At 52.0% G+C, this 14,584-nt stretch overlaps 1 protein-coding gene across 1 annotated transcript in view; it reads right to left on the bottom strand.

Moving 5' to 3' along the window:
- Nucleotides 1–14,584, bottom strand: part of LOC129825794 (PDZ domain-containing protein 2-like) — a 188,907-nt gene that overhangs the window by 57,157 nt on the left and 117,166 nt on the right. Inside the window, exon 4 of the mRNA XM_055885936.1 lies at nucleotides 11,871–12,016. Coding sequence (XP_055741911.1) covers nucleotides 11,871–12,016 — 146 coding nt within the window. The remainder of the gene's footprint in view (nucleotides 1–11,870; nucleotides 12,017–14,584) is intronic.

The raw sequence follows: 14,584 nt of genomic DNA, 5'->3' as shown, positions 1-14,584 counted from the left end.
TCAATGTGGAGACTATATACAGGGGGTACCGGTACAGCGTCAATGTGGAGGCTATATACAGGGGGTACCGGTACAGCGTCAATGTGGAGGCTATATACAGGGGGTACCGGTACAGAGTCAATGTGGAGGCTATATACAGGGGGTACCGGTACAGCGTCAATGTGGAGGCTATATACAGGGGGTACCGGTACAGAGTCAATGTGGAGGCTATATACAGGGTGTTACGGTACAGAGTCAATGTGGAGGCTATATACAGGGTGTTACGGTACAGAGTCAATGTGGAGGCTATATACAGGGTGTTACGGTACAGAGTCAATGTGGAGGCTATATACAGGGTGTTACGGTACAGAGTCAATGTGGAGGCTATATACAGGGGGTACCGGTACAGAGTCAATGTGGAGGCTATATACAGGGGGTACCGGTACAGAGTCAATGTGGAGGCTATATACAGGGGGTAGCGCTACAAAGTCAATGTGGAGGCTATATACAGGGGGTACCGGTACCAAGTCAATGTGGAGGCTATATACAGGGTGTTACGGTACAGAGTCAGTGTGGAGGCTATATACAGGGGGTACCGGTACAGAGTCAATGTGGAGGCTATATACAGGGGGTACCGGTACAGAGTCAATGTGGAGGCTATATACAGGGGGGTACCGGTACAGAGTCAATGTGGAGGCTATATACAGGGGGTAGCGCTACAAAGTCAATGTGGAGGCTATATACAGGGGGTACCGGTACTAAGTCAATGTGGAGGCTATATACAGGGGGTACCGGTACAGAGTCAGTGTGGAGGCTATATACAGGGGGTACCGGTACAGAGTCAGTGTGGAGGCTATATACAGGGGGTACCGGTACAGAGTCAGTGTGGAGGCTATATACAGGGGGTACCGGTACAGAGTCAGTGTGGAGGCTATATACAGGGGGTACCGGTACAGAGTCAATGTGGGGACTATATACAGGGGATACCGGTACAGAGTCAATGTGGAGAATATATACAGGGGGTACCAGTACAGAGTCAATGTGGAGGCTATATACAGGGGGTACCGGTACAGAGTCAATGTGGAGACTATATACAGGGGGTACCGGTACAGAGTCAATGTGGAGACTATATACAGGGGGTACCGGTACAGAGTCAATGTGGAGGCTATATACAGGGGGTACCAGTACAGAGTCAATGTGGAGGCTATATACAGGGGGTACCGGTACAGAGTCAATGTGGAGCTATATACAGGGGGTACCGGTACTGAGTCAATGTGGAGGCTATATACAGGGGGCACCGGTACAGAGTCAATGTGGAGGCTATATACAGGGGGTACCGGTACAGAGTCAATGTGGAGGCTATATACAGGGGGTACCGGTACAGAGTCAGTGTGGAGGCTATATACAGGGTGTTACGGTACAGAGTCAATGTGGAGGCTATATACAGAGGGTACCGGTTAGTCTAGGTAATTTATACATGTAGGTAGGGGTGAAGTGACTATGCATAGATAATAAACAGTGAGTAGCAGGAGTGTAAAAACAAATGGGGGGGGGGTGTCAATGTAAATAGTCAAGGTGTGGCCATTTGATTAATTGTTCAGCAGTCTTATGGCTTGGGGGGTAGAAGCTGTTAAGGTGCCTTTTGGACCACGACTTGGCGCTCCGGTACCGCTTGCCGTGCGGTGGCAAAGAGTTAGTCTATGACATGGGTGGCTGAAGTCTGACAATTTTTAGAGCCTTTCTCTGACACCGCCTGGTATACAGGTCCTGGATGGCAGGGACTGCTCTACCCTCTGTAGAGCCTTACGGTCAGATGTTGCCATACCAGGCGGTGATGCAGCCAGTCAATATACACTGAATGGTGCAGCTGTAGAACTTTTTGAGGATCTAAGGACCCATGCCAAATATTTCCAGTCTCCTGAGGGGGAATAGGTGATGCCGTGTCCTCTTCACGACCGTGTTGGTGTGTTTGGACCATGTTCGTTTTTTAGTGCTGTGGACACCGAGGAACTTGAAGCTCTCGACCCGCTCCACTACAGCCCCGTCGATGTGAATGGGGGCGTGTTCAGTCCTCCTTTTCCTGTAGTCCACAATCAGCTCCTTTGTCTTGCTGACATTGAGGGAGAGGTTGTTGTCCTGACACCACACTGCCAGGTCTCTGACCTCCTCCCTATAGGGTGTCTCATCGTTGTCGGTGATCAGGCCTACCACTGTTGTTGACTAATGTACACACTGCTATTCTCTGTTATAATCTATGCATAGTCAGTTTAATAACTCTACCTACATGTACGTATTACCTCATTTACCTCGACACCGGTGCCCCCCGCACATTGACTCTGTACAGTTTTTGGGGTATTTTCTTAAAACTGCATTGTTGGTTAAGGGCTTGTAAGTAAGCATTTCATTGTGAGGTGAAACCTGCTGTATTCGGCACATTGTGATATTGAAATTTAAATAAATAAAATACTATAGTAAGTGCTTATAAAGTGCCAAATAAAGTAACAGGGTTGACGGTTACAGGGTTGACCGTAACAGGGTTGACGGTAACAGGGTTGACGGTAACAGGGTTGACGGTAACAGGGTTGACCGTAACAGGGTTGACCGTAAACCTGGTTGACTGTAAACCTGGTTGACCGTAAACAGGGTTGACCGTAACAGGGTTGACCGTAACAGGGTTGACCGTAAACATGGTTGACTGTAACAGAGTTGACCGTAGCAGGGTTGACCGTAACAGGGTTGACCGTAACAGGGTTGACCGTAACAGGGTTGACTGTAAACAGGGTTGACCGTAAACAGGGTTGACCGTAAACAGGGTTGACCGTAACAGGGTTGACCGTAACAGGGTTGACCGTAACAGGGTTGACCGTAACAGGGTTGACCGTAACAGGGTTGACCGTAACAGGGTTGACCGTAACAGGGTTGACTGTAACAGGGTGGATCGTAACAGGGTTGACTGTAACAGGGTGGACCGTAACAGGGTTGACCGTAACAGGGTTGACCGTAACAGGGTTGACTGTAACAGGGTTGACTGTAACAGGGTTGACCGTAACAGGGTTGACCGTAACAGGGTTGACCGTAACAGGGTTGACCGTAAACAGGGTTGACCGTAAACAGGGTTGACCGTAACGGGGTTGACCGTAAACAGGGTTGACCGTAAACAGGGTTGACCGTAAACAGGGTTGACCGTAACAGAGTTGACCGTAAACAGGGTTGGCCATAACAGGGTTGACCGTAAACATGGTTGACCGTAACAGGGTTGACCGTAAACATGGTTGACTGTAAACAGTGTTGACTGTAAACAGTGTTGACCGTAACAGGGTTGACTGTAACAGGGTTGACCGTAACAGGGTTCACCGTAACAGGGTTCACCGTAACAGGGTTGACCGTAAACAGAGTTGATCGTAAACAGAGTTGATCGTAACAGGGTTGACCATAACAGGGTTGACCATAACAGGGTTGACTGTAACAGGGTTGACTGTAACAGGATTGACTGTAACAGGGTTGACTGTAAACAGGGTTGACTGTAAACAGGGTTGACCGTAACAGGGTTGACTGTAAACATGGTTGACCGTAACCGGGGTTGACCGTAACCGGGGTTGACTGTAAACGGGGTTGACCGTAAACAGGGTTGACCGTAAACAGGGTTGACCATAACAGGGTTGACCGTAACAGGGTTGACTGTAACAGGGTTGACTGTAAACAGGGTTGACTGTAAACAGGGTTGACTGTAAACAGGGTTGACCGTAACAGGGTTGACTGTAAACAGGGTTGACCGTAAACGGGGTTGACCGTAACAGGGTTGACCGTAAACGGGGTTGACCGTAACAGGGTTGACCGTAAACGGGGTTGACCGTAAACAGGGTTGACCGTAAACAGGGTTGACCGTAACAGGGTTGACTGTAAACAGGGTTGACTGTAAACAGGGTTGACTGTAAACAGGGTTGACCGTAACAGGGTTGACCGTAAACGGGGTTGACCGTAAACGGGGTTGACCGTAAACAGGGTTGACCGTAAACAGGGTTGACTGTAAACAGGGTTGACTGTAAACAGGGTTGACTGTAAACAGGGTTGACCGTAAACAGGGTTGACCGTAAACAGGGTTGACCGTAAACAGGGTTGACCGTAACAGGGTTGACCGTAACAGGGTTGACGGTAAACAGAGTTGCCCGTAAACAGGGTTGATGATTTCACCGTCAATTACCCATAAATCCCCTCATGACCGGGGAATGGAAACTTGATGTATGCAACAGAGAGTTGCAAAAAAATATATATATATGAAATTGCTCAAATCTTTTCTAGCCTGTCTATCTATTGGAAACAGGGTTGATCCGCTACAAACCACCAGAACACGACTCGAAACAGCAGAACCAGCTCACCTGCTTTAACACTAGGATTTGACTATTAGATATTCAATGTCTCTTTTGGAAGAAAAAAATAATTAACCATATTAAAACAAGAGTTCAGTTCACGTAACATAGTTGACCTTTAAAATGAGGGACAGACGGGTAAATGAATCACTAATCACATGAAGTAAATAATGATCTTAGGATATGACTTTGTCAAGGCAACACAATAACTAGAGTTAACAACGATTGGTGAAACTTGGGGAAAACATTTTCGGGTGAAGTGAGATTAAATCTTCCTAGAAGTGACACAGGGTTGACAGAGGGACAAGTCAAAAAAAAAAAAGATGAACGTTTGGTACATTAGCGAGTCTTTATTCATATTAAAAATTACTTATTGTATTATCCATGTAGTCTATATTAAAGGGCACTTCGTCTAATTTTTAACAGGCTTTTCAAATTCTATATTGGTGCACAATTTCTACTTCAAATATCAAAGGGATGCAAAAAGGGGCTATTTTTTGTGGAAAGCCCCCATTTACTGATAAACAACCTCTAGAAACAATTCATGGCCGTATTGTAGATCGTAGCTGACCACTAATACACAATCATTCTTCCCCTTTTCACATTCACACATGAGTATTAGAATGTGTGTCCCTAAAGAGGACGTGGTCACGTGACGTTCAACATGATTTCCTATTGGCCAAGGCTCAGACAGGAGTGTGTCTTTTAAAGATAAATTAGGCTGGTTGAGAGGACTCAGACACCATGTGGCTGGTTGAGAGGACTCAGACACCATGTGGCTGGTTGACAGGACTCAGACACCATGTGGCTGGTTGACAGCACTCAGACACCATGTGGCTGGTTGAGAGGACTCAGATACCATGTGGCTGGTTGAGAGGACTCAGACACCATGTGACTGGTTGAGAGGACTCAGACACCATGTGGCTGGTTGAGAGGACTCAGACACCATGTGGCTGGTTGAGAGGACTCAGACACCATGTGACTGGTTGACAGCACTCAGGCACCATGTGGCTGGTTGAGAGGACTCAGACACCATGTGGCTGGTTGAGAGCACTCAGGCACCAAGTGGCTGGTTGAGAGGACTCAGACACCATGTGACTGGTTGACAGCACTCAGGCACCATGTGGCTGGTTGAGAGGACTCAGACACCATGTGGCTGGTGACAGCACTCAGACACCATATGGCTGGTTGAGAGGACTCAGGCACCATGTGGCTGGTTGAGAGCACTCAGGCACCATGTGGCTGGTTGAGAGGACTCAGACACCATGTGGCTGGTTGACAACACTTAGGCACCATGTGGCGGGTTGACAGCACTCAGACACCATGTGGCTGGTTGAGAGGACTCAGACACCATGTGGCTGGTGACAGCACGCAGGCACCATGTGGCTGGTTGAGAGGACTCAGACACCATGTGGCTGGTTGAGAGGACTCAGACACCATGTGGCTGGTTGAGAGGACTCAGACACCATGTGGCTGGTTGAGAGGACTCAGACACCATGTGGCTGGTTGAGAGGACTCAGACACCATGTGGCTGGTTGAGAGGACTCAGACACAATGTGGCTGGTTGGGGGGGCTCAGACACCATGTGGCTGGTTGACCGCACTCAGGCACCATGTGACTGGTTGACAACACTCAGACACCATGTGGCTGGTTGAGAGGACTCAGACACCATGTGGCTGGTTGAGGGGACTCAGACACCATGTGGCTGGTTGAGAGGACTCAGACACCATGTGGCTGGTTGAGAGGACTCAGACACCATGTGGCTGGTGACAGCACTCAGACACCATGTGGCTGGTTGAGAGCACTCAGGCACCATGTGGCTGGTTGAGAGGACTCAGGCACCATGTGGCTGGTTGAGAGGACCCAGACACCATGTGGCTGGTTGAGAGCACTCGGGCACCATGTGGCTGGTTGAGAGCACTCAGGCACCATGTGACTGGTTGAGAGGACTCAGACACCATGTGGCTGGTTGACCGCACTCAGGCACCATGTGACTGGTTGACAACACTCAGACACCATGTGGCTGGTTGAGAGGACTCAGACACCATGTGGCTGGTTGATAGGACTCAGACACCATGTGGCTGGTTGACAGCACTCAGACACCATGTGGATGGTTGAGAGGACTCAGACACCATGTGGCTGGTTGAGGGGACTCAGACACCATGTGGCTGGTTGAGAGGACTCAGACACCATGTGGCTGGTTGAGGGGACTCAGACACCATGTGGCTGGTTGAGGGGACTCAGACACCATGTGGCTGGTTGAGAGGACTCAGACACCATGTGGCTGGTTGAGGGGACTCAGACACCATGTGGCTGGTTGAGAGCACTCAGGCACCATGTGGCTGGTTGAGAGCACTCAGGCACCATGTGGCTGGTTGAGAGGACTCAGACACCATGTGGCTGGTTGAGAGGACTCAGACACCATGTGGCTGGTTGACCGCACTCAGGCACCATGTGGCTGGTTGACCGCACTCAGACACCATGTGGCTGGTTGAGAGGACTCAGGCACCATGTGGCTGGTTGAGAGGACTCAGACACCATGTGGCTGGTGACAGCACTCAGACACCATATCGCTGGTTGAGAGGACTCAGGCACCATGTGGCTGGTTGAGAGCACTCAGGCACCATGTGGCTGGTTGAGAGGACTCAGACACCATGTGGCTGGTTGACCGCACTCAGGCACCATGTGGCTGGTTGACAACACTCAGACAGCATGTGGCTGGTTGACAACACTCAGGCACCATGTGGCGGGTTGACAGCACTCAGACACCATGTGGCTGGTTTACATCACTCAGACACCATGTGGCTGGTTTACATCACTCAGACACCATGTGGCTGGTTGAGAGGACTCAGACACCATGTGGCTGGTGACAGCACGCAGGCACCATGTGGCTGGTTGAGAGGACTCAGACACCATGTGGCTGGTTGAGAGGACTCAGACACCATGTGGCTGGTTGAGAGGACTCAGACACCATGTGGCTGGTTGAGAGGACTCAGACACCATGTGGCTGGTTGACCGCACTCAGGCACCATGTGACTGGTTGACAACACTCAGACACCATGTGGCTGGTTGAGAGGACTCAGACACCATGTGGCTGGTTGAGGGGACTCAGACACCATGTGGCTGGTTGAGAGGACTCAGACACCATGTGGCTGGTTGACAGCACGCAGGCACCATGTGGCTGGTTGAGAGGACTCAGGCACCATGTGGCTGGTTGAGAGCACTCAGACACCATGTGGCTGGTTGAGAGCCCTCAGACACCATGTGGCTGGTTGAGAGCACTCAGACACCATGTGGCTGGTTGAGAGCACTCAGACACCATGTGATTGGTTGACAACACTCAGACACCATGTGGCTGGTTGACAACACTCAGACACCATGTGGCTGGTTGACAACACTCAGACACCATGTGGCTGGTTGAGAGGACTCAGACACCATGTGGCTGGTTGAGAGGACTCAGACACCATGTGGCTGGTGACAGCACTCAGACACCATGTGGCTGGTTGAGAGCACTCAGGCACCATGTGGCTGGTTGAGAGGACTCAGACACCATGTGGATGGTTGAGAGGACCCAGACACCATGTGGCTGGTTGAGAGCACTCAGGCACCATGTGGCTGGTTGAGAGCACTCAGGCACCATGTGACTGGTTGAGAGGACTCAGACACCATGTGGCTGGTTGACCGCACTCAGGCACCATGTGACTGGTTGACAACACTCAGACACCATGTGGCTGGTTGAGAGGACTCAGACACCATGTGGCTGGTTGATAGGACTCAGACACCATGTGGCTGGTTGACAGCACTCAGACACCATGTGGATGGTTGAGAGGACTCAGACACCATGTGGCTGGTTGAGGGGACTCAGACACCATGTGGCTGGTTGAGAGGACTCAGACACCATGTAGCTGGTTGAGGGGACTCAGACACCATGTGGCTGGTTGAGGGGACTCAGACACCATGTGGCTGGTTGAGGGGACTCAGACACCATGTGGCTGGTTGAGGGGACTCAGACACCATGTGGCTGGTTGAGAGGACTCAGACACCATGTGGCTGGTTGAGGGGACTCAGACACCATGTGGCTGGTTGAGAGCACTCAGGCACCATGTGGCTGGTTGAGAGCACTCAGGCACCATGTGGCTGGTTGAGAGGACTCAGACACCATGTGGCTGGTTGAGAGGACTCAGACACCATGTGGCTGGTTGAGAGGACTCAGACACCATGAGGCTGGTTGAGCGCACTCAGGCACCATGTGACTGGTTGACAACACTCAGACACCATGTTGCTGGTTGAGAGCACTCAGGCACCATGTGGCTGGTTGAGAGGACTCAGACACCATGTGGCTGGTTGACAGCACTCAGACACCATGTGGCTGGTTGACAGCACTCAGGCACCATGTGGCTGGTTGACAACACTCAGGCACCATGTGGCTGGTTGACAGCACTCAGGCACCATGTGACTGGTTTACATCACTCAGACACCATGTGGCTGGTGGCAGCACTCAGACACCATGTGGCTGGTTGACAGCACTCAGGCACCATGTGACTGGTTTACATCACTCAGGCACCATGTGGCTGGTTGAGAGCACTCAGACACCATGTGGCTGGTTGAGGGGACTCAGACACCATGTGGCTGGTTGAGAGGACTCAGACACCATGTGGCTGGTTGAGGGGACTCAGACACCATGTGGCTGGTTGAGAGCACTCAGGCACCATGTGGCTGGTTGAGAGCACTCAGGCACCATGTGGCTGGTTGAGAGGACTCAGACACCATGTGGCTGGTTGAGAGGACTCAGACACCATGTGGCTGGTTGACCGCACTCAGGCACCATGTGGCTGGTTGACCGCACTCAGACACCATGTGGCTGGTTGAGAGGACTCAGGCACCATGTGGCTGGTTGAGAGGACTCAGACACCATGTGGCTGGTGACAGCACTCAGACACCATTTCGCTGGTTGAGAGGACTCAGGCACCATGTGGCTGGTTGAGAGCACTCAGGCACCATGTGGCTGGTTGAGAGGACTCAGACACCATGTGGCTGGTTGACCGCACTCAGGCACCATGTGGCTGGTTGACAACACTCAGACAGCATGTGGCTGGTTGACAACACTCAGGCACCATGTGGCGGGTTGACAGCACTCAGACACCATGTGGCTGGTTTACATCACTCAGACACCATGTGGCTGGTTTACATCACTCAGACACCATGTGGCTGGTTGAGAGGACTCAGACACCATGTGGCTGGTGACAGCACGCAGGCACCATGTGGCTGGTTGAGAGGACTCAGACACCATGTGGCTGGTTGAGAGGACTCAGACACCATGTGGCTGGTTGAGAGGACTCAGACACCATGTGGCTGGTTGAGAGGACTCAGACACCATGTGGCTGGTTGACCGCACTCAGGCACCATGTGACTGGTTGACAACACTCAGACACCATGTGGCTGGTTGAGAGGACTCAGACACCATGTGGCTGGTTGAGGGGACTCAGACACCATGTGGCTGGTTGAGAGGACTCAGACACCATGTGGCTGGTTGACAGCACGCAGGCACCATGTGGCTGGTTGAGAGGACTCAGGCACCATGTGGCTGGTTGAGAGCACTCAGACACCATGTGGCTGGTTGAGAGCCCTCAGACACCATGTGGCTGGTTGAGAGCACTCAGACACCATGTGGCTGGTTGAGAGCACTCAGACACCATGTGATTGGTTGACAACACTCAGACACCATGTGGCTGGTTGACAACACTCAGACACCATGTGGCTGGTTGACAACACTCAGACACCATGTGGCTGGTTGATAGGACTCAGACACCATGTGGCTGGTTGACAGCACTCAGACACCATGTGGATGGTTGAGAGGACTCAGACACCATGTGGCTGGTTGAGGGGACTCAGACACCATGTGGCTGGTTGAGAGGACTCAGACACCATGTGGCTGGTTGAGGGGACTCAGACACCATGTGGCTGGTTGAGGGGACTCAGACACCATGTGGCTGGTTGAGGGGACTCAGACACCATGTGGCTGGTTGAGGGGACTCAGACACCATGTGGCTGGTTGAGAGGACTCAGACACCATGTGGCTGGTTGAGGGGACTCAGACACCATGTGGCTGGTTGACAGCACTCAGGCACCATGTGGCTGGTTGACAACACTCAGGCACCATGTGGCTGGTTGACAGCACTCAGGCACCATGTGACTGGTTTACATCACTCAGACACCATGTGGCTGGTGGCAGCACTCAGACACCATGTGGCTGGTTGAGAGCACTCAGACACCATGTGGCCGGTGACAGCACACAGGCACCATGTGGCTGGTTGAGAGGACTCAGACACCATGTGGCTGGTTGACAGCACTCAGGCACCATGTGACTGGTTTACATCACTCAGACACCATGTGGCTGGTTGACAGCACTCAGGCACCATGTGACTGGTTTACATCACTCAGACACCATGTGGCTGGTGGCAGCACTCAGACACCATGTGGCTGGTTGACAGCACTCAGGCACCATGTGACTGGTTTACATCACTCAGGCACCATGTGGCTGGTTGAGAGCACTCAGACACCATGTGGCTGGTTGACAGCACTCAGGCACCATGTGACTGGTTTACATCACTCAGACACCATGTGGCTGGTGGCAGCACTCAGACACCATGTGGCTGGTTGACAGCACTCAGGCACCATGTGACTGGTTTACATCACTCAGGCACCATGTGGCTGGTTGAGAGCACTCAGACACCATGTGGCTGGTGACAGCACGCAGGCACCATGTGGCTGGTTGAGAGGACTCAGACACCATGTGGCTGGTTGAGAGGACTCAGACACCATGTGGCTGGTTGAGAGGACTCAGACACCATGTGGCTGGTTGATAGGACTCAGACACCATGTGGCTGGTTGATAGGACTCAGACACCATGTGGCTGGTTGATAGGACTCAGACACCATGTGGATGGTTGAGAGGACTCAGACACCATGTGGCTGGTGACAGCACTCAGACACCATGTGGCTGGTTGAGAGGACTCAGGCACCATGTGGCTGGTTGAGAGCACTCAGGCACCATGTGGCTGGTTGAGAGCACTCAGGCACCATGTGGCTGGTTGAGAGGACTCAGACACCATGTGGCTGGTTGAGAGGACTCAGACACCATGTGGCTGGTTGAGAGCACTCAGGCACCATGTGGCTGGTTGAGAGCACTCAGGCACCATGTGGCTGGTTGAGAGCACTCAGGCACCATGTGATTGGTTGAGAGCACTCAGGCACCATGTGGCTGGTTGACACTCAGGCACCATCACTCTGTATACCTATAAGAATATACAAACATCTCTCAAATTGTAAAAGTGTTATCTTATCTCCAGGCATGCACCTGTGTGGGCATACAGTATCAAATGTGTGTGTGTGTGTGTGTGTGTGTGTGTGTGTGTGTGTGTGTGTGTGTGTGTGTGTGTGTGTGTGTGTGTGTGTGTGTGTGTGTGTGTGTGGTGTGTGTGTGTGTGTGTGTGTGTGTGTGTGTGTGTATGTGTGTGTGTCTTACCTCTGTGTAGCGCCGCCCTCCTCCACGTGCGCTATGATGATGCCGTGCGGGGAGCGCTTGGACCCTCGTCCTCCCGTAATCTGGATCCCCAGCCCCTCCTGACCTTTCACCATGTGCATCTTCCAGATACGACTCCCCTCTCTGGGCTGGAGGACACAGACAAGACACAGAGTTAGGGTCCTGGTTGCAGTGTTGAAGGCAGTGACACACTCACTAGTACTGTATATCACAAGAACAAGCTCCATGTAAAGGGTTTAGACATAGGTTGAAACAAGGGGTTGAGACAAGGAGTTGAGACAAGGGGTCGAGACAAGGGGTCGAGACAAGGGGTTTAGACAGAGGTTGAAACAGAGGTTGAGACAAGGGGTTTAGACAAGGGGTTGAGACAAGGGGTCGAGACAAGGGGTTTAGACAAGGGTTGAGACAAGGGGTTGAGACAAGGGGTTGAGACAAGGGGTTTAGACAAGGGGTTGAGACAAGGGGTTTAGACAAGGGTTGAGACAAGGGGTTGAGACAAGGGGTCGAGACAAGGGTCGAGACAAGGGTTGAGACAAGGGGTTTAGACAGAGGTTGAAACAGAGGTTGAGACAAGGGGTTGAGACAAGGGGTTGAGACAAGGGGTTGAGACAAGGGGTTGAGACAAGGGGTTGAGACAAGGGGTTGAGACAAGGGGTTTAGACAGAGGTTGAGACAAGGGGTTGAGACAAGGGGTTGAGACAAGGGGTTGAGACAAGGGGTTGAGACAAGGGGTTGAGACAAGGGGTTGAGACAAGGGGTTGAGACAAGGGGTTGAGACAAGGGCTGAGACAAGGGGTTTAGACAGAGGTTGAGACAAGGGGTTGAAACAAGGGGTTGAGACAAGGGTTGAGACAAGGGGTTGAGACAAGGGGTTGAGACAAGGGGTTGAGACAAGGGGTTGAGACAAGGGGTTGAGACGAGGGGTTGAGACAAGGGGTTGAGACAAGGGGTTGAGACGAGGGTTTGAGACAAGGGGTTGAGACAAGGGGTTGAGACAAGGGGTTGAGACAAGGGGTTGAGACAAGGGGTTGAGACAAGGGGTTGAAACAGAGGTTGAGACAAGGGTTGAGACAAGGATTGAGACAAGGGGTTGAGACAAGGGGTTGAGACAGGGGTTGAGACACGGGGTTGAGACACGGGGTTGAGACAAGGGGTTGAGACAAGGGGTTGAGACAAGGGGTTGAGACAAGGGGTTGAGACAAGGGGTTGAGACAAGGGGTTGAGACAAGGGTTGAGACAGGGGTTTAGACAGGGGTTTAGACAGGGGTTTAGACAGGGGGTGAGACAGGGGGTTTAGACAAGGGGTTTAGACAAGGGGTTTAGACAGGGGTTGAGACAAGGGGTTGAGACAAGGGGTTGAGACAAGGGGTTGAGAAAAGGGGGTGAGACAGGGGTCGAGACAAGGGTTGAGACAAGGGGTTGAAACAGAGGTTGAGACAAGGGGTTGAGACAAGGGGTTGAGACAAGGGGTTGAGACAAGGGGTTGAGACAAGGGGTTGAGACAAGGGGTTGAGACAAGGGGTTGAGACAAGGGGTTGAGACAAGGGTTGAGACAAGGGGTTGAGACAAGGGTTGAGACAAGGGGTTGAGACAAGGGTTGAGACAAGGGTTGAGACAAGGGGTTGAGACAAGGGTTGAGACAAGGGGTTGAGACAAGGGTTGAGACAAGGGTTGAGACAAGGGGTTGAGACAAGGGGTTGAGACAAGGGGTTGAGACAAGGGGTTGAGACAAGGGGTTGAGACAAGGGGTTGAGACAAGGGGTTGAGACAAGGGGTTGAGACAGAGGTTGAGACAAGGGGTTGAGACAAGGGTTGAAACAAGGGTTGAAACAAGGGTTGAAACAAGGGTTGAGACAAGGGGTTGAGACCGAGGTTGAGACAAGGGGTTGAGACAAGGGTTGAGACAAGGGTTGAGACAAGGGTTGAGACAAGGGTCGAGACAGGGGTCGAGACAAGGGTCGAGACGAGGGGTCGAGACGAGGGGTCGAGACGAGGGGTTGAGACGAGGGGTTGAGACAAGGGGTTGAGACGAGGGGTTGAGACAAGGGGTTGAGACAAGGGGTTGAGACAAGGGGTTGAGACAAGGGGTTGAGACAAGGGGTTGAGACAAGGGGTTGAAACAGAAGTTGAGACAAGGGGTTGAGACAAGGGGTTGAGACAAGGGGTTGAGACAAGGGGTTGAGACAAGGGGTTGAGACAAGGGGTTGAGACAAGGGGTTGAGACAAGGGGTTGAAACAGAGGTTGAGACAAGGGTTGAGACAAGGGTTGAGACAAGGGGTTGAGACAAGGGGTTGAGACAGGGGTTGAAACAGAAGTTGAGACAAGGGGTTGAGACAAGGGGTTGAGACAAGGGGTTGAGACAAGGGGTTGAGACAAGGGGTTGAGACAAGGGGTTGAGACAAGGGGTTGAGACAGGGGTTGAGACAGGGGTTGAGACAGGGGTTGAGACAGGGGTTTAGACAGGGGGTGAGACAGGGGGTTTAGACAAGGGGTTTAGACAAGGGGTTTAGACAAGGGGTTTAGACAAGGGGTTTAGACAAGGGGTTTAGACAGAGGTTGAGACAAGGGGTTGAGACAGAGGTTGAGACAAGGGGTTGAGACAGGGGTTGAGACAAGGGCTTGAGACAAGGGGGTGAGACAGGGGTTGAGACAGGGGGTGAGACAGGGGGTGAGACAAGGGGTAAGACTGGGGTTT

The sequence above is a fragment of the Salvelinus fontinalis genome, chromosome 28 (assembly GCF_029448725.1).
Source record: "Salvelinus fontinalis isolate EN_2023a chromosome 28, ASM2944872v1, whole genome shotgun sequence".
NCBI lineage: Eukaryota > Metazoa > Chordata > Actinopteri > Salmoniformes > Salmonidae > Salvelinus > Salvelinus fontinalis.
This window is presented reverse-complemented; position numbering and strand designations above follow the sequence as displayed.